The sequence below is a fragment of the Colobus angolensis genome, unplaced genomic scaffold, assembly GCF_000951035.1.
Source record: "Colobus angolensis palliatus isolate OR3802 unplaced genomic scaffold, Cang.pa_1.0 Scaffold200, whole genome shotgun sequence".
NCBI lineage: Eukaryota > Metazoa > Chordata > Mammalia > Primates > Cercopithecidae > Colobus > Colobus angolensis.
Window position 1 is genome coordinate 360453 of NW_012115156.1, and position 27179 is coordinate 387631.

Consider the following 27179-nt stretch of genomic DNA (forward strand, 5'->3'; position numbering starts at 1 on the left):
ACCAAGGACTCTCTACATTCTTTTCTTTCCTAGGTTGACGAGGGAGGGAGAGCCCCACTCTCATTTCACCATTTTTTTGCTACTGATGATGATGACAACCTCCAGGGAGATGCCATCATTAAACTAAGTGCTCTGCCCAAATATGGCTGCATTGAGAACACAGGAACAGGTATCACTTCCTGTAGAACTGTTCAGGACCTTGAGAGAAGGAAGGGGAGAGGGAGCAAGACCTTGCTTCCAGCTAAACATGGAGACAGAGAACTACAGAGGAGGGGAACCATTTTGAAAAAATGGAAGGAAGGAAGGTTTCATTCATTCAACAAAAATGTAGCGAGCATTTTCTGTGTGCTGGGCACTTATTTAAGCACTAGGGATGTATCAATAGACAAAACCCCCTCCCTTCACGGTGCCTTCAATCCTGGTTGGGGGGGTGGGAGAGACAAATAAAAAACCTAATGAATGAGAAGATTGTGTACAATGTTAGAAGGTGAATAAATGTTATGGAAAAAAATAGAGCAGGGAAAGGGGATTTGGAATGCCAGCAATGGGGCAGAACGGCTTGTGGATTACACTCAGAACTGAGTGTCCAGGAAGTAAAAATTCCTGTCCTTTTATTGTGAGGCAGCTGCAGTTTAGTTGAACCATAGCTTCTGTCTCAGCTCCTTCTACATATATGACATGAATTGAAATGCAAGCTTGTCTGTCTGTGACACCCTCTTCCACAGCCCTCCCCTCCACCATCTGCCCTGAACACTCTGGTGGTTATCACAGAGAAGGAAAGGCAAGAAGGTATGTACTGTCCGTGGCCCCCTGAGACCTGCTGTGACTGGCAGTTGAGACAGCTCATGGCAGGTTGCTGTGTTGCTTTCCCTGCATGGAGCTGCCTGAGCGCCAGTGCTGGGCTCTAATTGGCATGCAACTAGCAGCTCCCATGGAGAGGCCATTGACTGCAGGTGTCTGGGGCCAGCATGGGGCCTGGGATTTGAGCCTGGTAACCAGAAATTCACTTAGCAGTAGTCTCATGTTTTCCTGTAGAAGTTTTGAGTCTTTTTCCCACCTTGCCTTTCAACGTGTGCCTCAGATCTGTTTATTGCAGAATTAGGTTTATTTCAACAAATGTTTGTGCTAGATAAAGTGGATGTAAGGATAAGACACAGACACATGTGCCTTGAGTGGGAGACAGATAGGAAGACTGACAGATTACAATAAATGAAAAATGCCAGGACAGGGAAAGAAGCAAAGCCCTGAGAGAGTAAGTAGGACAAAGCAATGACTTTTGCCTGGGAAGGCAGAAAAGTCTGAGGAAGTGGCATTTGAGTTGGGACCTGAAGGGCTAGTAGGAATCACCCTGGGCAGAGGGAAAGTGGCCTTTCTTGCAGAAGGAAGCTCATAGGCAAAGGTGAGAAATGAAAGGATATCTACCCCAACCACCCCTTCTCTCCGTGTGGTTTCTTATTAAGCCTTCCTAACATGATTTTATGTCAACCTGGAATACATGGAGGTGCAGAGATAGTCCATAGAGAGGACTATCCCCTGGCTAAGAAGTCAAATTTCTGGCAAGCTTCAGTCTCTCTGAAAAGTGATTCTCAAACTTTAAGGTGCAATAGAATCACCTGGAGGGTTGAAACTGTTGTGAAGCAGTTTCCTGGAGCAGCAACCCCAGAGTTCCTGTTTTAGGTGGTTGGTGTGGGCCTGTGAATTTGCATTTCTCACTAGCTCACAGGTGATGCCATTGCTGCTGGCCCAAGGACCACACTTAGAGAACTGCTGCTCTCCAATAATATTGCTATAAATGTGAAAGGAACAAAAAAAGCATTTAGGAGGGCAAAATAATTATCACAAGGTATATTAACTGAAGACCCCATCCCTTGCCCCATGGGAGAGGCTCCTCTGCCTCTGTTTAGAGCTGCATGTGGCTTATGTATAGGAAACTAGCAGCTGGGCACAGTGGCTCAAGTCTGTCATTTCAGCACTTTGGGAGGCCGAGGTGGGAGGATCGCTTGAGTCCATGCATTTGAGACCAGTCTGGGCAACATAGCAAGACCTTGTCTCCACTGAAAATAATAAAAATTTAAAAATTAGCTGGACGTGGTGGCACATGCCTGTAGTCCCAGCTACTTGGGAGGCTGAGGCAGGAGGATCAGTTGAGCTCAGGAATTTGAGGCTGTGGTGAGCTGTGATTATGCCACTGCACTCCAGCCTGGGTGGCAGAGGGAAACCCTGCCTCAAAAAAGAAAAGAAACTAGCTACCTAAATTCAGAACCTAGCTGATCAGAAAAGCATATTTTTAAAAACTGTTAAAAGAACCAGCTTTTAGTTTTCACCAAGAAAAGAAAGAGTAATTGTTTTGTTAGATATGAAATCTAATGGCATGGAGCCTGAATTCATTCAGGGCTGGCACAAACAAGACAGGACCCTCCTTGATTCCCTCTAGGTATCTCTATGTTCCAGTGCTATGCAGTAATGGATGTTCACAACGATCGCCTGTGCGCATCAACACCTATTTAATTTGCACATCATATGTTCTGTTTAAGAAAGCAGGTAGCGGCCGGGCGCGGTGGCTCAAGCCTGTAATCCCAGCACTTTGGGAGGCCGAGACGGGCGGATCACGAGGTCAGGAGATCGAGACCATCCTGGCTAACACGGTGAAACTCCGTCTCTACTAACAAATACAAAAAAATCTAGCCGGGCGAGGTGGCGGGCGCCTGTAGTCCCAGCTACTCCGGAGGCTGAGGCAGGAGAATGGCGGGAACCCGGGAGGCGGAGCTTGCAGTGAGCTGAGATCCGGCCACTGCACTCAGCCCCGGCGACTGACCGAGACTCCGTCTCAAAAAAAAAAAAAAAAAAAAAAAAAAAAGAAAGCAGGTAGCACATTAATAAGAATGATTTATGTCAGAAATAGAAGGTAACGTTTTTTAAATGGAAAGCATTGGAGCTTAAAGCTTCAGTGACAGATTCACTTGTTTAATAGCTTGTTCTCCAGTGATTTGAAATAAGGCACTATTACATTTGTGTATACTTTTAGGCATCATTTACTTTACTTAGGCTTTTTATTTTTTTGAGACAGGGTCTTGCCCCATCATCCAGGTCAGAGTGCAATGGCATAATCACTACTCACTGTAGCCTCGACCTCCCAGGCTCAAGTGATTCTCCTACCTCAGCCTCCCAAGTATCTGGGACTACAGGCATGCACCATCATGCCTGGCAAATTTTTGGGGGGGTAATTTCTGTAGAGACAGAGTCTCGCTATGTTGCCTAGTCTGGTCTTCAAGTCCTGGGCTCAAGCAATCCTCCTGCCTTGGCCTCCCAAAGTGTTGGGATTACAGGCATGAGCCACCATGCCCAGCTACTACTTAGGCTATTTTTGACTCAAATAAGGAAGGTGCATTTCTCCTATTTAGAGTGATACATTGAAGAAAAAAATAAAAATTGGAAGGAATTTTAGCCATTCCTTCTGGAAACCCTGAACTGTATATCCTAATGATTATTGAGTCACTGGCCGCTTAGACCTCTCTCAGCTTCTGGTGCCTAGAGGAATAAAATCTGAGGGATAAAATTTAAGAAAATTCATGTCATTGAAGAAAAAAAATTGTGTTAAGCTCTTCTTTCAAATGATTTCTAATAAATATGACACTGTCTACAATTTAGGAAGTTAATAGCCTTTTAATTTATGATGTGATTTTTGCAAAGGATCATGGAGAAGGGAAGAGGAAAGCCTGTTGCCTTCAGATCCGCTAGCTGCACTTTTCTGTGTTGATGTATATCCAGGGAATGTTTGAAGACACAAGGGTTTTCTTTTTCTCCTCTCTCTAGAATAACATTGTGGGGACAATTTCAAATCAATCAATTAGACTTAAATTAAAATCAAGTAAAAGACAAGACATCTATCATTTAGATATTGCTTACTCTTCCCCTGGGCCTTTTGTAGTGTTTGGGGTTGGGATGAGAGGGGTAATCTGAGCCAGCATTTTCTGTGGAGTTCTGAATGGTAACTGGGCATCTCAGTACCTGAATGGTGGTAGCCAACTGCCTCAGTGCCTGAATCCCACCTGAGCATCATAGTATCTGAATGGTACCTGAGCTCTGAATGGTCCTGTAGCATCACAATAGCCCTGGTGCTCTATCCCAGGGGCTGGGCTCTGACCCATGCAGAGGTTCCCTTAAGAAACTGGGAGGGCCAATGAAAACATGCTGCAGATGTTTCTTCGATTAAAAGATACACGGTTAACACTGCAGATGTTTTTAGATTAAAAGATGTGCATTTGACATTTTCTTATGTAGTGAAAGAGGGTTCCTCGTGCAGGATATGCCAGATAGAATGGTTTTGAAACTGGCTGGAGCTTAAGGTAGAATCTCTGCTTCTGTATTATCACTTGCCCTAGTAACAGATGTTATGATCAGAGACTCCTAATAGAACAACCAGTGGTTCTATGTTATATAAATTATTGTAAGTTTTTTTGCATATTATCTCATTTGATTCCTTTTGGAAATGGCAGGGCAAGTATATCCATTTATAAATGAGAAATAGTCAGTGAGGGAACGGATCTGACCCAGGCCTTCCAATTCCTAGTCTTGTGCTTATCCCACCCTCCCAACTTTATCTTCAAATACGTTTTCTTTTCTTTTTTTTTTTTTTTTTTTGCTGAAAATGATCCCTTGTTTTCTAGTTCAGCCTAGTAAGCAGGAATTGATAGATCAAGGTAAACATGCTCTCTTGATGTTGATGCAGGTGATCGTTTTGGCCCTGAAACTACCAGTGACCTAGAGGCATCATTTCCTGTTCAAGACGTCCTGGAAAACTACATTTACTACTTTCAGAGTGTTCATGAAAGCATTGAGCCAACCCATGATATTTTTAGTTTTTATGTGACTGATGGAACCAGTCGTTCAGAAATCCACAGCATCAATATCACCATTGAGGTAAAGTCTTTGGAAGTTGGAAAGGTTGAGCCCTTGACCACAATATTTCATACCATTAGAAAGCTTTCTTTATAGGGACTCAAAAGCAAAGAAGATTGGGTTTGACCTTCAACATTGAAGGTCATTTTTAAAATATAGCCTTCAGGAAACTTGTAGAATTAAGGTTGGCATTTGGAGAAGGCTTGAGTTAGAAATCTAAATTTCCATTTCAGGATTAAATTTATTTGTTCGGTATGAAAAACAGTTTGTGAAGGTCAGAGATGCTTTGCCAGTCACATATTTAAATAAAAACTTATATGTGTCTATTTTTCTCTGAAATTGTCTTTGGTTCTATATGTGTATTTGCCTTTTCTTATTTTACTGCATTTATTTACTTAATTGTAACATCAAAGAAATGTGTTCCTTGACGTTGTATTTATTCTCATTTGAGCAACTACACAGGCTTGCTCTACCGAGAGAGAGACATGGGGGAGGGGGAAGATAAATCTCAGAATGAAATACCCTCTGCCTTGGGAAAATAAAATGTAAAGAACCCTCGGCACTCTTAAGGGTCACTGGTGGAAAGGGTTTGGCACCAGGGCAGGGAGACAGCTTTAGAGACCCACACTTTCAAATATAGTGTCCTTCTACAGGTACTGTGATATGCTTAGCATTTTCTAAGACAGCTCTGAGTTCAATTAGTATGGTCTTTTATCTTCAAAATATATTAATACTTGTACTTGTCAAAGCACATATCCATATTTTTGGTCTAGAAAATATGGCCATTGTACTTATGGAAGATATCTGAGAAAACTTTTAAGAAATGTCCATCAGCTTCTTTTGAAGGGGGCGTTTTGTTGCCTGGACTTGCTCTCTTTTTCGAACTAACTATTTTGCTTGGGAAGTAAAGACGGTGACACATTAAATGCTATTTTGGCAGTGAGCATTTCTGTAGCAATGATACTGTCTCTGAATAATGTGCATTTTCTTTCTTCTTAAATATCTGTGTGAGATCTAATAGTTTATGCTTTAATCAGAGGAAGAATGATGAGCCTCCCAGGATGGCCTTGCAGCCCCTCAGAGTACAGCTGAGCTCAGCAGTGGTGATAAGCAATTCTTCTTTGAGCCTGCAAGACATGGATACCCCAGATAATGAGCTCATTTTTGCATTGACAAGAGAGCCTGACCATGGTAGGGCACCAACTGCTATGTAAAGCTTTTTAATTGAGATGCCTGATGGGCTATTAGAATAAACACATATATTTCAATTGATTATTTCTTTTCTTTTCCTGTATATGGTACATTCTTTGCATCAAAGTATAATCAAATTCACAGCTGGCTAATATTTTTTGGAGTCCTGGTAGACATCAGTTTTTTAAGAAACCTCAATCCCAGTTAATTGGTGTCTCTAAAGTTTTATTTCAGCTGTTTTTTTTTTTTTTTTTTTTTGCTTTTCTATGTAATCTTAAGCCAAAAAGCTTTCAGAGTTTGCCTATTCTGTTCTCAGAGTTCCCATATCCTCTTCTCAGGGTAGACATCAGTGTTTGATAATCTTGAGCCATTTTATGTACCCTTGTAGAAGCATACTAGATGTCTTTATGAACTTGTACTTTTGCAAAAAAAAAAAAAAAAAAAAAAAAAAGCACTTTTTCTAATTTAAACTAGATGCAAAAACCACTTTTGGGATCTTCTACCTCCTTCTCTTTTTTAAGAGCCATCTCCCCAGTTATTGGCTAAAGCTCTGGAATGCAAGTGGTGTGTCTGTGGTGTGTCTGAATTCATCGTAATGCTCATTGGCCTTTTAGAGATTAAATTGTTGCTGTAGATAAAGGATTAACAGAAAAGACTGTTGGGCATTGTATTTTAACTTGCTTCCATTCACTTTCGCTTTCTTGAATGAAGCACTTTGACTGTCCTGATGCAGTACATGACCCTGGAAAACAGAAATATATGCTTCAATCTAAAGATGCTTAGTGTCTCTCTTAATTGAAAAGGAATTTAAAGCATAGTCCCATCTTTCACTCTAGATGCCCTAAGAGAAAGACAGTGAGTGAAGAGAGTGCTATTTTCACTTTGCAGAAGGAAAAAATAAGATTTAGATAATGAAGTGAGTTTGAATTCATGGAGGAAGATGTGATTTGTAAGTCACTATATTACCACATCCATCTGTGTCTCCTTAAGAGACTTTTAAACTAAGATAAGTGGGACTTTGTCTTCTTTATTTGTATGAGGCCACAGAGCAGCACCCTGTGCTTATATGTAAAATGCTAAGCTGTTGGCACCAAGAGCCTCTGAGGCACTTGACATTCTACCCAGATTCATACCACTTGGAAAAATCAATGTTTTGAATCATATATATATATCTCATATATGTGTGTGTGTATATATACCTACAGGAATGATATATATTCTACCATTGTTTTACTTTTCTTTACCTCCTTCCTCAGGTCATCTGCTCCAGAGGCAAACTGCCTCTGAGCCTCTGGAGAATGGGAGAGTTTTAGCCCAGGGCTCTACCTTCACCTACCAGGACATCCTAGCTGGGCTGGTTGGGTATGTGCCTGGTGTCCCTGGCATGGACGTGGATGAGTTCCAGTTCTCTCTCACTGATGGCCTCCACGTGGACACAGGGAGGATGAAGATCTACATAGAACTGCCTACAAGTGACACACCTCACTTGGCTATAAACCGAGGCCTACAGCTCTCAGCAGGTACCACAGAAATAAAGGAGAGTGGCCATGATTTTTCTATTCTTATTTCTTCTTTGTCAAGTATGCAGTACTTTCTTCCATGTTGGTGATGTGGGTGCATCTTAAAGTAGCTGTTCCATACTTGGGGAGATTGGAGTTTTGGAAAACTCTTATTTTAGGGATACTAACAATTGTTAGTGACAAATGTGAACTTCTAAAAATCTTTGGACCAGATGCCTAGGTCTGTGAATTTGAGAAAAGGTTGAGAAGAGTTTATAATATTTCCAGGGCCCTCAAAAATCTTAATTTATTCAACTTCTCCTAGGCCCAGGTTTCCTGTAACATTTACTTCCATTCAACAAACCCTATGGAAACAAATAACAAAATATAGCATAATTTTTAAGATGCTTATTTTTTTTTACAAAATGCATGGAGGGGAAGCTGGGAAACCATGCATTGAAAGTGATTCTACAAATAATTGAGAATTATCAGATACGGTGTTCTAGGGTTTAACATTCACAATTTTGCTCATGTTTAAGCAACATTGGAGGACCTGTGACAAGTGTTAGTCTTGAACAGTTTGCAGTAGGAAGTTACTTAAGGAGTGGACCTTTTGCCCAGGGTATCTGCACCTTACTAGAGTTCTGTTGTTTGTCTGTTCTTAGTTTCATGTGTGTTTTGCAGTGAAAAATATATGGTATAATAGTATTGGAAAGCTTTGTAGTTCTCAAAGGTCTTAAGTATCAAGTCTAGGATTTGACTTTATCTTACTTATAAGCTAATAAACTAGCCTGTTCCTGTTTCATGGATGCTGATAGAAGATACGAGATTCCTCTATCAGAGACGGAGCACTCTTGTTACTCATAGCACAGCAGGCAGCATGGGCATCAGCAGGTTTGCATCGGTTCCCCCTGCCATCCCAGTCCCACAGGGGTGATGCAGAGGGCCTAGATAGACACTTTCATGTGCAGTAGAATGTATTACAGAGGGAAATACAGAGCTTGGGGAATTCTCCATGTTACAGCAGCAGAATGCAAGTCTTTTTTTTTTTTTTGTCTGAGAGGAAGACATTACCTCATCCCTCAAGGTTGCTCTCTGAGAGATGGCCTGCGTAAAGCATGGTCAGGGCCTTATGTTCTTGGTGTTACCCACTAAGAACATGCAGGGATGTTCAGAGCCCATGGCAGATTGTCACTCCAAACACCAGAATGTATTACACATGAATAACTAGGCTCTACTTTACCAAGATTTACTGTTTTTAACATGATAAAGCAGCTGCATAATAAAGCAAGTGACAAGACCCTGAGAAGAGGAGTTTGCCATTAGCCAAGGCCTTATCTTCATCCCCAACACATGTGCAGTGTCTGGGGCCCAGAGGCTCAGGTCTCCTTGCTCCTAACACTCAGCACATCCTCTGTCCTGAGGGATGCTGATTTTCACTACTTGGTCTGAGATGGCAACAAGATATGTTTGAGTTTATGTAAAGCTATTTTTTTCTGATTTGGTGATCCTCAAGATAGTAAATAAACTAAATCCAGGCAGGTTTCATCATAGATCTAGGAGTTATTTTTGTTACAGAACTGGGAGTTATTCCACAGATCTAGGTACTGACTGATAGGTCACTGAGTCAAAGGAACATAGAAGAGAATGAAAATGAGTCAGAAGGAAAAAAGTGTTCAGGTGTAGACTCAAGGGATGATTAGCAAATTGAAATGTCAGTACTCTTTCACTAAGGAAATTATCACTTATTCAGCTGGAAACTGAGAAGGGCAAGTGCCTGGTACCTAGACCCAATGAACATGTGATAATTTAGCCTCCAGTCTCCTAAAATCATTTGACATCCCCTTCAAAGGAAGTGTTGGGGAATAACCTACTCTCTTCCATTCTCTTCCAAGGGTCTGTAGCACACATCACAGAACAGCACTTGAAAGTGACAGATATTGACTCAGATGATCATCAGATTATGTACATCATAAAGGAAGATCCTGGTGCAGGGCGCCTGCAGATGGTGAAGCATGGCAACCTGGAGCAAATTTCTGTTAAAGGCCCTGTCCGAAGTTTCACCCAGGCAGACATTAGCCAAGGTCAGCCAGTTATATTCTGCCTACCAGGCTTCCATAGACTGCACCTACACTAGTAAAATGACAGTTAAATGTCTGGTAGTCTGTGGCACTCTTTGTGTTGAAGACCTTCATTTGTTCTCTTCCTTGTTTTCTCATTTATTTTTTTTCTTTTTTGTTTTTGAAAAAGGCCTATCTTTCTTGGTTAAAATGTGTTCATGCTTTGACAGCGTTGATGGCATTTGCAGGTATTGTGGAGATAAAAAGTTATTTTGACTTGCTGTGATGCTAAAAAGTGTATATGAGAGAGAGAGAGAAGGAAAAAAGAAGTGAGTTGGGTTGGATTAAGGTGAAAATTATGCCTTCCTTAGGTGAGCAATTTATATCTCTTTTTAGCTCCCCAAAGAGCACAAGTTAATGAACTAAGCAAAATGGAAGGGCATAAATCGGAGCTGCCTGGGGAAAATTACATGGCTCATCCCTCCTGCAGGAAATGCTGATGTAATGTAAAGGCATAAATGTTAAATGCTACGTAGTTAGTGTACAGTGCTTTCAGGGATACAAAAGGGAAAAAAAAGTTATATATTCGGGAAAAAGTAATCCAAAGTCTTGTGATTATGTGCAATTCTGTTTAGAAGTGGAAATATACCCCTGCTGATAAGAAACAAGGTCCTGCCCACACACTAACATCTGAAATTGACAGCAGCTGAATTCTCATTGGACCTGGCTGCGCTTTAGTGAAGGGGAGTGGAAGAGGCAAAAGGAAAGTAATTCCTTAATTATTTCATGTGTCGGTGTCTACTTTTAAAAGACAAGACCAACCCCCTCTTCTCAGAGATTTGGTTATATTTACATAACCAAACTGATAGATGCTTTTAAGTGATGCAGTAGGTTAACAAAAATGTAATACGTTTTTGTTGTACTTCTCCCTTTAGATGCTTTTGAGTTCTATGTGGAGTTTATTTATTAGTTGGTTGGCTATAGCCCATGTTGCTCCATGAACTGGGCAATGAAAAGTGAAGAGTTCTGGGAGAACGTGAGGTGCAGCTCTGTGTCTTCTTGCCCTTGTGATTCGAATATATAATAGGGTCACTCCAGGTGATGTGGGTGTGGTCAGTGCACATTTACACATGGGCAGTTTTGTGGATCTAGTTTTCATGAGATATCCTTAGAGGCTGAGCTGATCTTTCAAAAAGGCTCCGCCTTAACCATGAGAAATGTCACTTGGGGTGATTTTGCTATGAGAAGGTCTTTGGTTATTAGAAAGTAGATGGTGGGAGAGGAAAAGGAGGAAATGAAAACTTTAAATTAAAATGTCAAAAGCAGTGTCAAAGCCAGAAAAGTGTGAATTGATTCATTGGTGTGAACACCAATTGAATTCCTACCTCTTACTTCAGAAATAAGGGCAGAAAGCACTAATAGCAAATCTTGATTTTTTTTTTTTCCTTTTTATAGGCCATGTAGAATATAGTCATGGAACAGGAGAACCTGGCGGGAGCTTTGCTTTTAAATTTGATGTGGTCGATGGAGAAGGCAACAGATTGATTGACCAGTCATTTTCCATCAGCGTTCTAGGTAAAGGGACATTTGATTTTCTAATATAAAACTATTTTAGCAGTTCTGAGGTTACGTAGTTTTCACTTTGTTCACCTCGAGGCTCGAGTCATTCCCTTTACCTAGCTGGCGTGGAAACTGAAAATCATACCCCCTTTATTGCACAAAGCCCTGGCTCCTTGGTGTGCTGTCTAACACACAGGTCTAGAGATGACTCTGATCTTACTTCTTGGCGCCAGGCCTAGAATTAAAGAAAGGAGACTGAGAAGATCCCATTTCAAAGCACTATTTCTGATATTTTCAGAAGACAAATCCCCACCAGTCATCATCACCAATAAAGGACTGGTCTTGGATGAAAACTCAGTGAAGAAAATCACCACCCTGCAGCTGTCTGCCACCGACCAGGACAGTGGCCCTACAGAATTGATCTACAGAATCACCAGACAGCCCCAGCTGGGCCACCTGGAACATGCAACATCACCGGGTAAGTCTATCATCTATTGATTTATTGAATCTAAACTTAGCCCTTAGTAAGAATTGAGGGCAGCCACATCATGTATCATGTATACCTAGAATCTGCCTTAATTCATATTCATTTTCTGCCTCACTGATTTTGACCATTATGCACTGCCTTGTATTATACTTAGCACACAGCATGTGCTTAATGATTACTCCCTGAAGGTAAATTAAAAATTACATGTAAAATTTTCTGTATGCAATCTTGTCTCCATAACTAGACGGTAAATTCCTTTAGGGCAAACACTTCATCCTGCTTTTCATCTATACTCCCTTGAGCACTTGTGCAAGGCATTCTGCAGGGCTTAAAAATTCAATCCAGTGAATAGTGAGTGAGCAAGTGTACTGAGCAAGATTCTAGTTTAGCTGCTGTTCAGGAAGTGAAGATGAATGAGATACAATCCTTGCCCTCCAGAGTTCTCTACTGGGTAAGAAAAGGAACCTTTGCACATAACCATAACTCAGGGGAAAATATGGCAGGTGTTTTAAGAAAGGTATAAACATGGTGTTGTAGGAGTTTAAAAATGGGAGAGGCTACATTGGGTGAGAAAGCGCACAGAGGTCGCATTTAAGAGTGCCCTTGGAAGGCAGAGTTTGGGCATACAGAATTTGTATTCTTTCCAGAGACGGGAATAGCATGAGAGGCACATTCAAAAAACAACAAGTAGGCCAATTTAACTGAAGCACATATTCTAAAAATAGGAGGAGATGGGGCTCATGCGTAGACTGAGAGTTTATGGAGGATCTTCAAAGCTGGGATAAGTAACCTCTATTTAATTTAATAGGCAATAGTGAGTCACTGTGGAATTTTGAGCAAGGAAGAAAAGTGAAATTCATCAGGTAGTGTCTAACAGGATGAACTGAAGGAAAGAAAAAGGAGGCAGTGGCAAGGATTAGAAAGCTTTCACATTTGGCCAGGTAGAAGGTAGTGGGGATTCACCTAGAGCAGCAGCCATGAGAATAGTAAGATGAGAATAATGTGAGAAAGAATTCCTGTACCTAGTAAGTATTCAATAGACATTTGTTGGTTGAATGAAGGAAGGAAGAAAGGAAGGAATTTCAGGGGAAAACCTATACAAGTTGTGAGCTGAATGGATGTGAGTGACAAGAGATATTTTCTGAATAAACAATCTAGAACCAGGTGCAGTGGCTGACACCTGTAATCCCAGCACTTTGGGAGGCTGAGGTGGGAGGATCTCGCTTGAGTCCAGGAGTTTGAGACCAGCCTGGGCAACATAGTGAGACCCCGTTTATTTTCTTTTCTTTTTTTTGAGACGGAGTCTCGCTCTATCACCCAGGCTGGAGTGCAGTGGCACGATCTCGGCTCACTGCAAACTCCACCTCCCGGGTTCATGCCTCCCAGGTTCACACCATTCTCCTGCCTCAGTCTCCCGAGTAGCTGGGACTACAGGCGCCTGCCACCACACCCGGCTAATTTTTTGTATTTTTAGTAGAGATGGGGTTTCACCTTGTTACCCAGGATGGTCTCGATCTCCTGATCTCATGATCCTCCCGTCTCGGCCTCCCAAAGTGCTTGGATTACAGGCTTGAGCCACCATGCCCGGCCTCTTTTCTTTTCTTTTCTTTTTTAAAGGCCAGATGTGGTGATGCACATTTGTAGTCACAGCTACTTGGGAGGCTGAGACAGGAGGACTACTTGAGCCTGGGATTTTAGGCTGCAGTGATCTGTGATTGCACCACTGCACTGCAGCTTGGTGACAGAGCCAGACCCTATCTCAAAAAAAAAGACAATCTAAAGGTAGAATGATCTTTATTTCTTGGAACATAGAGGCAGTGACAGCGTGATGGAGATTTAGAGCTTCATGGATTCTTTTCATATTTTAGGTTATAGAGTCTTCATTAATTCAACCAAGGAAATGGAAAAACAGAAGTTCCTGCCCTGATTGTACTCACTTTCTAGTGCAAGAATTTCAACAACAAGCAAGCAAGCATATATATGCTGTGTCAGATGGTGATGAGTGTCCAGGAGAAGTAAGGGTATTCCCGGGAGAACACAGAGAGCAAGCGGGTGAGGGAAGGCCTCTTTAATAATAAGATGACAGTTGAGCAGGCATCTGAAGAAAGCCAGGGAGCTGGCCATGCTGATACATTAAAAGAAAAAGGACATTCCAGACAGAGGGATCAGCAAATGCCAACATCCTGAGGCGGGTTCCATCAAACAAATCATGTTCAAGACATAGCAAGGGGACTAGGGTGGCTGCAGCAGAGTGAATGAAGGGGAGAGTTGGGAGAGATGAGCTTTAAAAGGTGGAGGGTGATCAAATGGAGGAAGTGAGGGAGGCAGACTGCATCTGGGTCCAGAGCGATGGTGGAGGAGGGCGTGTTGTATGTGTGGCAGGAGGGCGTACAGAGAGATGGACAAATTGGCTAAAATCCCTAGTGGAAATTAGAGCAGGTCACCTGCCTTTTTGTCTGTAAGTTCCTGGGGGAAGTATGCAGAGCAGCACCCCCAAGACCTTGGCTGCTGAGATATTAGATAAAGAATTCACGAGCTAATTGTCTCTGCCAGAATTCTGTGAGACTGATGATTGTATCGCTCCAAAGATGAAAGGGCAGACTTGGCTGTTGTGTTAGGTGGCGCATCCCCATAGTGCAGAGCCTTCAAAGGTCTGAGCTTCCACAAGGCACTACCGTTGCCTCCCTGATGGTCAGTAGCAGCCCCAGCTCTTCCCTGACCCCAGCTGTGTTAAGAGTCCTGTTGGGGAGGCAGGAGCTCCAAATTTGCTTTTTCTGTTTTCACAGCCCTCAGCCTTTCCTGGGCTTAAAATCTGGTTACTGAAACCAAGCCAGCTCTGGTTCAGGAGAGGCCAGTAGGTGATCATGCTTCCTCCTCCTGGAGCAGCGCCCTCCAGAAGTGGAGGAATGCTCTCTACCTGGGGTGGTTCCTTCAGGTGCCCTTTTCCCATGGGCTTGACTTCCTAATTCGCACCTTTCCCAGTCCCTACCAGTTTTTCTCAATCTGCCTGTTTCCAGTAACTCTGAAGAGAGCAGATACAAGGTTCCACCCCTCTTCTCGTTACTCTGAGGGGTCCCTCCCCGTGGCTGATAGAGCATGACTTCCCTGCCCTCCTCATCACCAACCCCATACTGAGCCCCTTCTGTTTCATTTTGCCAGGATTGTCTCCTTCCTTCCTCCCCAGCATGAGAAAATGTTCATGGGGGTGATTGTCTTTACATGTCAAAAGTCTCCCTTTGGAGGAAGTACATGTTGAATACTTACTGGCCTCCCTGAAGGCGAGTGGCTACAGCTTAGTGAAAAGCAGCAGCACCTCACCCCACTTGTCTCCATGGGTGAGGATGGGTTTACCAGAAGTTGGAGTTGAGGGAGGCGGAGGCAGGGGTGGGGGTTCTGTTATTTCCAAGATGAGCAGAGCAACTTCTAGGCCAGTGTCTGTAGTACATGGCAAGATATTTATTTGGGGACCAGAGGCCTCCTGGAATTATTATTAATCATTGGTACTGCAGACACCCTCCTGATGGTTAACTGGGAAATAGACTTATTTTGATGCTGTCTTGCTTGGTCAGCTGATTATAATTGACTGTCCTCTGTAGAGAGACAAGGTGGGGAAATCTCTTCTTCCCCATAGGAGATGTAGGGAGCCATCTGCCTATGCAAACTGTGCAGAAGACAGACCTGAGCCTTCTGTCACCGAAGAGAGTCCAGTCCCTGTATGCGCTGTTTTTTTGAGATTGAGCAGGCCACACCCTCACATCAGGGTTTCCCTGTGTCAATAGACCCAAAAGACCCTGTTTTTCTTGGGATATCAGAGTAAGGAGTTATATTAACTAAGATAGAAGCTAAGCTGCTGGACCAAGGAGACCCCAGAATACAATGATTTCAACAAGACATTCGTTTTCTCTCAGAGTAATCCAAAGACAGGTGGCCCAGGGGTGTGAGGTGACTCAGTGATCCTCAATGTGAGGCTTCCACCACCTCTGGGCCAAGGTGAATGCTGCAGCTGTGGTCATCCCCCAGCCAGCAGAAAGGAAGAAAAGGCCAGAGGAGTCCTACATCCATTTTTTTTTTTTAGGAGCATTACTTGAAGAACACATGTCACTTTTTTATTTTTTTTTTTTCTTTTTTGAGACGGAATCTCACTGTGTCCCCCAGGCTGGAGTGCAGTGGTACAATCTTGGTTCATTGCAAGCTCCGCCTCCCAGGTTCAAGTGATTCTTGTGCCTCAGCCTCCCGAGTGGCTGGGATTACAGGCATACACCACCACACCTGGCTAAATTTTGTATTTTCAGTAGAGACGGGGTTTCGCTGTGTTGGCCAGGTTGGTGTTGAACTCCTGACCTCAAGTGATCTGCCTGCTTCGGCATCTGAAAGTGCTGTGTTTACAGGCATGAGCCACTGTGCCAGGCCTCAAATAACATATATCACCTTCCAGTGGCAAGAGCATATGCGTGCAAAACTGTGAGGTGGCTGGAGAATGTAGACTTTAACTGGGTATCTAATTACTTAACTAACAGTCAGGAGTCATATCTTTTTTAAGCAGGGGGGAGTAATATTGGGATATAGTTATTTCCAGGACAACACTGGTTTTCAAGGGATAGGGCATTTGGTTGTCACCCCTAGGGTACAAGTTGTCACACTGATTCAGATGGGGATGAAGGCTAATGGTGGCTAAACAAGCATTTAGAGGGTAGAGATAGGGAAGCTATTAATAAGTGTCCTGCAATGAATGGGATAAGCCCTGAACCAAATAATTGTTCTGTCTAAAAGGCCAGTAGTGGATTAGTGAGAAATAGTAGGCTGTGGCATCTAATCCTAAGTCTGAATCCTTGTTCTTACTTTTAGCTTTGTTCCTGGTAGAGCATATCGAAATCAGCAGAGCTCCAAGAGACAGCTCTCAATACAACACAACTCTCAACACAACACAACTCTCAACACCATACTCATTTCAGTCTCACCCCACGTGCTTCATTCAGGAGTTAGGCAGTTGCTGCTTCTACAATATTTCAAGGAGGGCTACCTCCTGCTGAATTCCCCTCACCAGTTACAACACACCTTCCTCAAAGCCTGAAATGACATAATGGCTGCTTGGCCAGGTGAAGAAAAGATCCTCTCTGATCTGTCAGAATTTCTAAAGGCATTTAGAGACCCATTAAAAGGCCCTTTGCTGATGGGCAACCAGGGGAAAGCCACAGTTGCTCTGCTCCCCGTGTGGAGTCCACCAGAAGCTGAACCAGAGCCCGAAATGAACTTTTCAGGTGACGTTAGTGCTCAGCAAAGGCAAACAGAGAAGGACTTTTGCACCACAGGAGGGCAGCGGCAGCGGGTACCAGACGTAGATCTCCTCACTGGTCAGCTCCCAAAGCTTCTTGATTCTGTGAGAGATGCTGCTTGAAGAAAAGCATTATGTACAGTGCTTAGCTTCATGCAGCCTCTGTGAATCACAGGTTACAAAGAGTATTTCCCCACCCTTCTGGGAATGTGGAACCAACCCCTGTGTTGTTATTGTTGTTTTAACCATTCTCGGGATCCTATCTTGCTCTTAAATCTTAAAATCAGGCAGATGAAGAGCTTTACCCTCATCAAATTGAAAATCCTTTCATCAGCTATTTACTAATCACCGACGTACCCATGAAAGTGGGTACCCTCAAGGACGAGTCTAGACGTCTTAAATCCTTAAATCCTTTGGCTGTTACAAAACTCTGCAGGGAACCCTTTCTTGCTAAGAGTTAACTTATCAAGGTGTTGCCCACAAATTTTCCACTTTCTACTTTGTACTCGCTGCCAAGTTCTCATTTCTTGAAGGAAGCTAAATTAAAGCTCTAATAAAGGTAAACCACCTTTCAAACAAGCATCTCTTCCCTTCCTTACCCCAGTTGGCCTTTTAAGGCCACTTCTGAAAGTTCTCAGGGAAGTGGACATTTTGTCCAGAAGTCATAATATCATCTCAACCAGATTTCAAAATGGAGGGACAGCATCATGAGAACCTGTGTGGCTTGGGCAGATAATATTGTCCTTAGGGAATGCACAGTTAGAGAGAGAGAGGTCAAAGCGAGAACTTCCAGGTAATGTCCTGGGCTTTGACTCAGCCACCTCCATAAATCAGACTACCCTAGAGTCCAGACTGCCTCCTGGGGTGTGTGAGCTGTGGGATAGTTAAACCTCTTCAGTTGTGCATGTACCCTCAGCCCACTCATAATCCTCATTCCTCACTAGCTTTCTATCTTTGTGGAGGCTAGTCTGTATTGTGTCCTCATGTATGGAGAAATCGCAGTACAAAGCCCCCTTTAGGCTACCTAGTCATGACTGCACTTTAAGGGCCAACCCTTAGCACTTACCAGTTTAGTAACAGTCATATGAAGCATTATTTTTATTCACCAGATATAAATAGTTCTCTTGTCAGTAAACACACACAATTTCTCTTAATAAAAATATTGCAGAATTCGAAACAGAAAACCAAATATCACATGTTCTCACATATCAGTGAGAGTTTAACATTGGGTATATGTGGACATAAAGATGGGAACCTTAGACACCAGGGAGGGAGGGAGTGGGGGGAAAGGCTAAAAAACTTACTATTGGATGTTACGTTCACTGTGTGGATGACAGGATCAACAGAAGCCCAAACTTCAGCATCACACAATATACCCTGTAACAAACCTGTACATGTACCCCTGAATCTAAAATAATTTTTTAAACCTACAGAATTCATGTAACTTCAGACATAACACCCCCCCACCACTGCGCAGATCAAATAAAATCAAATACTTGATCTTAGTGTCATCCACCCTTTTGTCTGCTACCTCTGAGGGGGCTATGACTTTTCCAGTTATAGAGATGCCAAAAAAATACAATGTAATAAGGCAGTGTGTTACACTAGCATATGTGACTCATATAGAACAGAAAGAAAGCATTAAAAAAAAAAGAAATCGAAGCGGGTTTTCTGATTATTGTTTCTACTTTTCTATTACATCAAGCGTTCTCGGCTCTATTTGGACATTAGAATCACCTGAGTGATTAGAATGTTACACATTAGAATCATCTGAGTGAGTGGCATGTGTTTAAAAATAATGATGCCTGGGCCCCACCTAGACCAATAAATACAGTCTCCTAGAGATGGGGCGTAAAATGTAAGTGTGTTTTAAAAGGACCCTAGTGAAATTCTATTTATAGGCTGGTTTGTAATTACCTACATATAGTACTTGTCATATTAGAATTGCTTCCTTCCCTCCTTTTCTCCCTGCCTTCCTTTCTCCCTTCAACAAACACTTACTGAGTAGCTGCTACAAGAGAATACTTAGTTTTGGAAGTGGGGGGCGTATAGACAAATATGTGCACATATGTTTCAGTAGCCGGGCACACATAATTTGGTACACACATAATTCACACATATGTTCGGTAGCAACATGGCAGAGGACAGGGGAGCCCAAAGCACACATGGCAGGTTCCACCTAAGAGAGGGGTGGGGGTTAGTTGGGAAACAGTTCTCAGAGGTGATGCTTTAGCAATGGTGTTAGTTAATTTCCTCTTTATTCCAACCTCTTTCAGTATTGTGAGACCATCCAAAATAGGATGCACCCATTGTCTTGGTTTGGGTTCTCCCTGAGAGCAGAGGCATATTAGCTTGCTAGGGCTACCATTAAAAAATTTCACAGAATATGCAGTTTAAACAACAGAATTCTATTGCCTCACAGTTCTAGTGGCTGCAAGTTTGAGATCAAGATGTTGGTAGGACTGGCTCTGAGAGCTGTGAAGGAAGGACCTGCCCCAGGCCTCTCTCCTCGGCTTGGAGATGGCCATCTTTTTGTTCATGTGGTGTTCTCCCTGTTTAGATATGTCTGCATCCAAATTTCTCTTTTTAATGACACCAGTCATATTCGATTAGGGTCCACCCCAATGACCTCATGTGATCTAATTATGTCTACATTGACACTATTTCCAGATAAGCCACGTTCTAAAGTACTGGGGCTTGGGATTTCAACATGTGAATTTGGGGTGGGGAAAAGGTGCAATTCAACCCATCACAAGAGGCTTTGCAAAAATCCTGAAACAAGAAGGCTGAGAGTCTCCCACAGGATGAGCTTCAGATAGGACATGGACATGAGTAACATGCATGGAACTGCCCACAGCTGTGCTGCAAGCGGGAGGACTGAGGCATCATCTAACATGCTGTTAAGAAGGCAATTTCTTCAGAGATGCTTTATTTCCACACCATTTCCCTGACCTGGACTCTGCTTTCTTTGGCATGCTGGCCCTCCAGGGGAATTGGAAAGACTGACAGGGTTAATGTGGGTCTCCATAATACTGCCAGATACATAGTTTAGCCAGCAGGTTAGTGATTGAAAACACCTTCAATGGGATTAAAACCCTTCAAGATATTTCAAATTGCAACGACCTGCTGTGACAGCGGTAGGCACAATATGTTATTAGAAACACCACCTTGCTGGCAAATGAGCAGATGAAGTCTTCCAAAACCCAATTAGCAAAGGCTAAAATTTTAAAAATAAAAAGTGGATGAGGATTGAAAATATAGTCATGCATTGCTTAACAATAGGGAATACATTCTGAGAAATGCATTGTCAGACGTTTTCATTATTTTGTGAACATCACAGAGCATGCTTACACAAACCTAGGTGGCATAACCTGCTACACACCTGGGCTATATGCATAGCCTGTTGCTCCTAGGCAACAAACATGTGCAGCATGTCACTATATTGAATACCGTAGGCAATTGTAACATGATGGTAAGTATTTGTGTATCGGCACATATCTACACATAGAAAATGTACAGTATTGTAATTTTATGGGATCACCATTATATGCAGTCCATTGTTGACCGAAACTGAAATGTCATTATGTGGCGCATGACTGTATGTACTCAAGAGAACCTCTTAGGTATAGATTATAGTGGATAATCTAAACTAATTCATCAAATATGGTTTGAACACTTACTGTGTTCCAGGGGTTATTCTAGGTACACATCAGTGAAGAAATATGAAAAATTCTTGTCCTCCTAAAACTCAGGTTCTAGATGCCACTTTTTACCCCTGGCACATATTTATGAGTGTCATTTAAACGATAATATTAAAACCCATCAAAATCAATATTTCAGACAAGAAAGAGGGTATAGCCAATAAACCATTTTAGAAGGAGCTACTCAAAAATATTATCTTTTTTTTTTTGAGTGGTAAGATATTTCTTTCCTACTTGTCTAGATTTTTCACATTTTCTTTAATAGACATATATTACTTTCATTTGAAAAAACGTTAAAGAAGAGTGAAATTCAAGAGGTTTCTTGTCTCGATGAGTTTTACAAAAAGTGCTCCTAGAAGGCGTAAACTTTGTAATTAGACTGCCTCGGGTTCCAATTTCAGCACTGCCCCTTTATTAGCTATGTGATGTAGGGTATGTCACATAACATTTTAATTATATAAATTACAGTGTCATGATCTACAAAATGGGGGTAACATGCTAACCTCAACCTCCCAGAGTTGTTAAAAGATAAAATTCAACATACATAAGCCACCTTTAAACTGTGTTCCACCCATAATAGGTGCTCAATGTTTGCTAGATTGAATTAGGAAAGTCCCACTAAGGTCAAGCCTAGCACTCTCGTGTAATGTAGTGAGAACATAAAATGGTACTACCACCTTGGAAAAGCAGTTTAGCAGTTTCCCGAAAAATTAAGCATACACCTAACATATATTCCAGGCATTTCACTCCTAGAGATTTCCCAAGAAGAATGAAAGCTATGTCCATACAAAGATTTACACACTAATCATCACAGCAGCTTTATATGTGTAGCATGCTAAATGAAAGAAACTAGTCATGAAAAAGTATATACTATATAATTCTATTTATTGAAAAGTAGAGAAAATGCCAACTAATCTGTAGCATCAGAAAGCAATTCATTGGTTGCTTTGGGATGGAGTAGGCGATGGGAAAGGGAAGGATGGAAGGATTATGAAGCGTAAGTTGGAAACTCGGGGTTGAAGAATTGGTTCACTATTTTGAATGAGGTGATGGTTTCTGGGTGTGCCAAAGCTTATGAAATTGCACACTTTATGCCGGGGGCAGAGGCTCACACCTGTAATCCCAGCACTTTGGGAGGCCAAGGCGGGGCGGATCACCTGAGGTCAGGATAACTCCAGCCTGACCAACATGGCAAAACCCAGTTTCTACTAAAAATACAAAAATTAGGCAGGCATGGTGGTAGTGTGTGCCTGTAATTCCAGCTACTCGGGAGGCTGAGGCAGGAGAATCACTTGAACCTGGGAGGCGGAGGTTGCAGTGAGCAGAGATTGTGTCACTGCACTCCAGCCTGGGCAACAAAGCGAGACCCTATCTCAAAAAGAAAGAAAGGAAAAGAAAAAGAAATTGCACACTCTATATATGTGTAATTTATTATGTGTCAATTTTACCTCAATAAAAAATATTTTTAAAAAATCAATCTCAAGAGGAAGGCAAAATCTATCACCTTTCTTAATCAGTCTTAGACTTCCATAAAGGGAACAGTGAATTAGGTGACCAGTTGATGGCGAGAATCCAAATGAGATTTCCCTGTGAGCTGTGAGAATGGATTCACAGCAGGTGGAAGAGATTTAAATTTCTCAGTGCAGCCAGTCTGAAGTTATTAAATTTTTAAAGAATGGTATGGGTTTCTGTCCAGAGCCAAAAGACAAAGCTATAAGACAGGGTGCTACATTTCTTGCCTGTCAAGAACTGATGTAGCAAGCACAGAAATATAAAATGCCTCATCAAAAAATTAATGCCCCCATATTCGGGAGGCTATTGTATCTGTGTGACAAATTTCAGATGATAAGGAGAGATGCAAATGTAAACCATGTGGGTTGATTTTTTTTTTTTTTTCACTTCTTAAAGATACAGCAGTGATACTGATGTCACCCTTAAATATATGAGTCAATGTAGAATCTTTGTTTTCTTTGTAGGTTAACAATGACAAATCATAAAACCCAGAATACAGCAAATCAATTTCAGGGCCAAACTAAAGGACTAGATTACATGGATTAATACCTCAAAACCCAGAATCAGAAGGAGATAATTTGTGCTGGAGGATGAAGAGATGTGATTTTCATTTCAGTCTTGATTGGCACCTGGGTATGAGCCCTAGCAGCCCTAAGATAGAAGCAACAATTCCAAGTTGTTTAGCTAAATGTTGTGAGGCATTTAAAACAGAGACATTGCACATTCATGGGAGAGTTTACCGTTGTTTAAAATTTCTTTCAAATTTTTTGTTTTAAAAATGACTCTGGAAAAAAATTTTAACATGATTTTTTTCTCTATTGTGTTACTAAAGGATATTGTTTTTCCAGGTCATTTTTGATTTGGTATGGAATAATTGCTCATGCCCCAAAGTCATGCGGTAAATTTTGTTACTGCCTGACTGGCTAAAGTGGGATGGGAGAAGCTAGAATCATAGACCTGAGAGTTGAAAGGAACCTTGAAGAATATCCAATAAAATTATGGCAGCCAGGGATGGCTTACCAATCACAGAAACAAAGCCATGTATAGCCAAGCCCTGTAACGTTAGTTTACAAGCTAAACCATTATGCAATATTGAAAATGTGGGTAGGTCTTCAGAAAGGACTGTGAAGCTTGGGGGAATACAAAACTGAAGAGAGAGGGGCTTGGAGAATAAGACAATGGCTCTACCTTTCACAGATTTTACCTGCATATATAAACCCCAAGAGAAAGAAGAGTAATATTGATTGAACACCTGCTGTTGGCTTGGCACATAGAAGCCACTATAATTAAGTTAACATGCTCTCCCACAGAGTATATGCTCTTGTATCCACAAACAACTCTTTTTTTTTTTTTTTTTTTTTTTTTGAGACGGAGTCTCGCTCTGTCGCCCAGGCTGGAGTGCTGTGGCCGGATCTCAGCTCACTGCAAGCTCCGCCTCCCGGGTTCACGCCATTCTCCTACCTCAGCCTCCCGGGTAGCTGGGACTACAGGTGCCGCCACCTCGCCCGGCTAGTTTTTTGTAGTTTTTAGTAGAGACGGGGTTTCACCGTGTTAGCCAGGATGGTCTCGATCTCCTGACCTCGTGATCCGCCTGTCTCGGCCTCCCAAAGTGCTGGGATTACAGGCTTGAGCCACCGCGCCTGGCCTCACAGAAAACTCTTAACACAAGGTCCTCAAGTGCAGGACATAAATGCTATAAGAAAAATACAAAGGACTGTGTCTCTGGTGAGAGTATGACACTTCCCTAGAATTAGATGTATGGCTAGCATTTTAATATCCTCTCTGTTTCTCTCTTCCCCTTTTTCTAGGTATCCAGATTAGTTCCTTTACTCAAGCTGATCTGACTTCACGAAATGTTCAGTATGTCCATTCTAGTGAGGCTGAGAAACATTCAGATGCCTTCAGCTTTACACTGTCTGATGGAGTCAATGAGGTAGGTGAGCACTGGACTTCATCCCTGAAAAGTATTGATTCCTCACCATCTTCTTTGAATGTAGTAGGCAGAGTGACTGGTAAAAGGAGAGCTTCATTTTCCTCTGCTCTCAGTCAAGGGGTTGGGACAGCCTCTGTAGCCACCTTGGTTCTTGCCCAAGAGGACTCACTTTGGGGCTCCTAATTATTGACTTGTGCCAGAAATGTATGAAAGGGAAAGTAGAGAGCACCTACCTTGGACTTGCTGGGTAGGCGCTAGGGACAGATGTCCCACCTGCACTTTCCTGCCATTCTAGGTGACTCAGACTTTCCATATCACTCTTCACCCTGTCGATGATTTGCTGCCCATCGTACAGAACTCAGGGATGCGGGTGCAGGAAGGCGTGAGGAAGACCATCACAGAGTTTGAGCTTAAGGCGGTGGATGCTGACACAGAGGTAAGAGCGCTTCCTCCCCTGGGTTCTTTGGCTAAATGAGAGGCTGACCTGGTGGCAGCTATCGCTTTGCAGCTGTGCATCCTGATGGTAGGGAGGAACTGTAAGGTGCATGCAAACATCCTTGAAGGATTAAGAAACAGAAGATACCCTGGCCTTCTAGAAAAGAAAATCAAATGCATTTGAGATCAAATTGCTTTAAACCCTTTCTAAAAACCTAAATACATTCATCCTCTCCCTTGAGTACATGTAACAATCCTTTTAACATGTTATAGCTCTTGCTATAATGCTGATTTTGTACTGATCTACAGAAAATCAGGTAGCTGACTTTTTACCCATTAGCGTGAACAGCGGTTTTCTATACCTATATGTCCTTCTCTCCATTTCACCTCCTTCATCCAGACTTCTCTGATGGCAACTAATTATTACAATTTGAGCCTCCTCAAAAACTAGGCTTTGTACAGTAAAACAGCACATGTGGAGACTAAGCTCTTATTCTCATGCTTCCAGATTAAAGCATCTCACATTCTGACATGACTTAGCTCGCATAAACTCATACTGCCACACTTATTAATTAGTTCTCTGTGCCAGCACTCACTGATTGATTGATTCTTTCATCAAATATTAATTACATATGATGTTCTAGGCTCTGCTGTAGATGCTAAAGACAGGGCTGTAACAAGACAGATAAAGTTGCAGGCTTAGAGAGTTTACTACCTTTGGTTGGGGAAAAGACAGTAAAGAAAGAAGGAACATATTATAATCAGATACAATGAGTGCTATGAAGAAAAATAAAGGCAGATGAGGGAGATAGAGATTGATAGATGTGCTACTTTAGAGTATCCAGAGAAGGCCTCTCTGAGGAGGTCATACTTTAGCAAAGACATTGTTAAGCAAAAGGGCAAGCTATGCAGTTATCTGGGAGAATTCACTCCCTAGACAGGGCAACTAGAAATGCAACAAAGGCACTGTGATCTAGTGCACTTAGACTCTGGGAATAACTGTAGCAAAGGTGGCAAGAGGCCAAGAGGCTGGAACCCGTTGAATAGGCAGGAGAAAAGAATGAGGCCAGAGAGGAACCCTGGGACTAGGTCACAGAGGGCCATGCTGGCCCAGGTTAGGCCTTGGCATTTTGTTCTAAGTTGGTAGGAAACCCTTGAAAAGCCTTGGGAAGGATTTTATGCCTCTTTTTCTTTCTACGGGTCACCAGAGAAGCAGTAATTAAAAATGAGAAGCTAGCTTCTGTTGTGATGCATATGAGATTCTGTATATAGGAGTTATGGGTAGATGTATGGGAAAGAAATGAACAGATTAAAAAGGCCTATTTCCTATCATCTTGGTAGAGGTTTACAATTCAGGCTTTCCCCTATGACCTGAAGAGAAGAAATTTAAATGTTTTAGTCTTACACCTGAAGGTAACAGAATGTAAGTGCAATTCTAGCAAACAGTGTGGTCATTCTCTTTAGCCCTATTTTTGGCATCTATAAAGAAAATACAGTCCTTACTTTATCAATGTCTTTGGGTTCTGCTACCCTTGACCAGCAATTGGGCATCACTCACTCTTTTGGTTTCTGTTATGAGCTTCCCTCCCCTCTGGTATTTTGCCTTCTGGACAGGCCGAGTCTGTCACTTTCACCATCGTGCAGCCTCCACGCCATGGCACCATTGAGCGAACCAGCAATGGGCAGCATTTCCACCTCACCTCCACCTTCACCATGGAAGACATCTACCAGAACCGGGTCAGCTACAGCCATGACAGCAGTAACTCCCTCAAGGACTGGTTCACCTTCACTGTTTCTGATGGGACAAACCCCTTCTTTATCATTGAGGAAGGGGGAAAAGAGGTGAGGGGTGAGGACACTGGAGGAGGTAGCCTAGCACTGCATGGCAGAGGCAGAACATGGATTTTTACATCAAGCATACCACTGTTTGAGTTCTTGTTCTGTCACTAGCTAGTAGGTTGGCCTTGGGCAAATTACATTTCTAAGCCTCAGTTTTTCATCTGTAAAATGGACAGTAATTATCTGCTTCAAATAGTTTAAGGATCCAAGGAGGTAATCCACATAAAATGCTTAACACCGTTGACAAATAGTGCTCAATAAATGGTGATAGTTCTTGTTGTTAGTATTACTGTTATTTCTTTTTTCTTTTTGCCCATCTTTTACCCTTTAATTTTTCTTTCATCTGGTTTTTGAATAATGTTGTATATCTCTAGATTGTTTTTCTCTTTTTGGACTGCATCCCCTCAGCCTAAACAGAGTTTCTCAGTCTTTGAGAAATAGCAGTGGTTAAGAGTGTGGTTTTTGCATCCAAAATATATTGATTTTTAAAACTAACTTTTTATTTTTAATTTTTGTGGGTACACAGTAGGTGTATATATATTTTGGGGGTACATGAGTTGTTTTGATACAGACATGCAATGTGTAACACTCATATCATGGAAAATGGTGTATCCATCCCCTCAAGCATTTATCCTTTGTGTTAGAAACAGTCCAGTTATTCTCTTTTAGTTATTTTAAAATGTACAATTAAATTATTTTTGACATTAGTCACCTGTCATGCTAGCAAAAACTATGCCTTATTCATTTATTCTGACTTTTTTTTTCTTACCCATTAACCATCTCTCCCAGCC

At 42.1% G+C, this 27179-nt stretch overlaps 1 protein-coding gene across 1 annotated transcript in view; it reads left to right on the forward strand.

Moving 5' to 3' along the window:
- FRAS1 (Fraser extracellular matrix complex subunit 1) overlaps positions 1 to 27179 on the forward strand; it is a 455628-nt gene that overhangs the window by 346969 nt on the left and 81480 nt on the right. The window contains exons 41-50 of the mRNA XM_011941729.1: positions 34 to 169; positions 4730 to 4920; positions 5937 to 6090; positions 7347 to 7610; positions 9485 to 9673; positions 11105 to 11224; positions 11508 to 11687; positions 23990 to 24114; positions 24410 to 24550; positions 26164 to 26391. Of these exons, the coding sequence (XP_011797119.1) occupies positions 34 to 169; positions 4730 to 4920; positions 5937 to 6090; positions 7347 to 7610; positions 9485 to 9673; positions 11105 to 11224; positions 11508 to 11687; positions 23990 to 24114; positions 24410 to 24550; positions 26164 to 26391 (1728 nt within the window). The remainder of the gene's footprint in view (positions 1 to 33; positions 170 to 4729; positions 4921 to 5936; positions 6091 to 7346; positions 7611 to 9484; positions 9674 to 11104; positions 11225 to 11507; positions 11688 to 23989; positions 24115 to 24409; positions 24551 to 26163; positions 26392 to 27179) is intronic.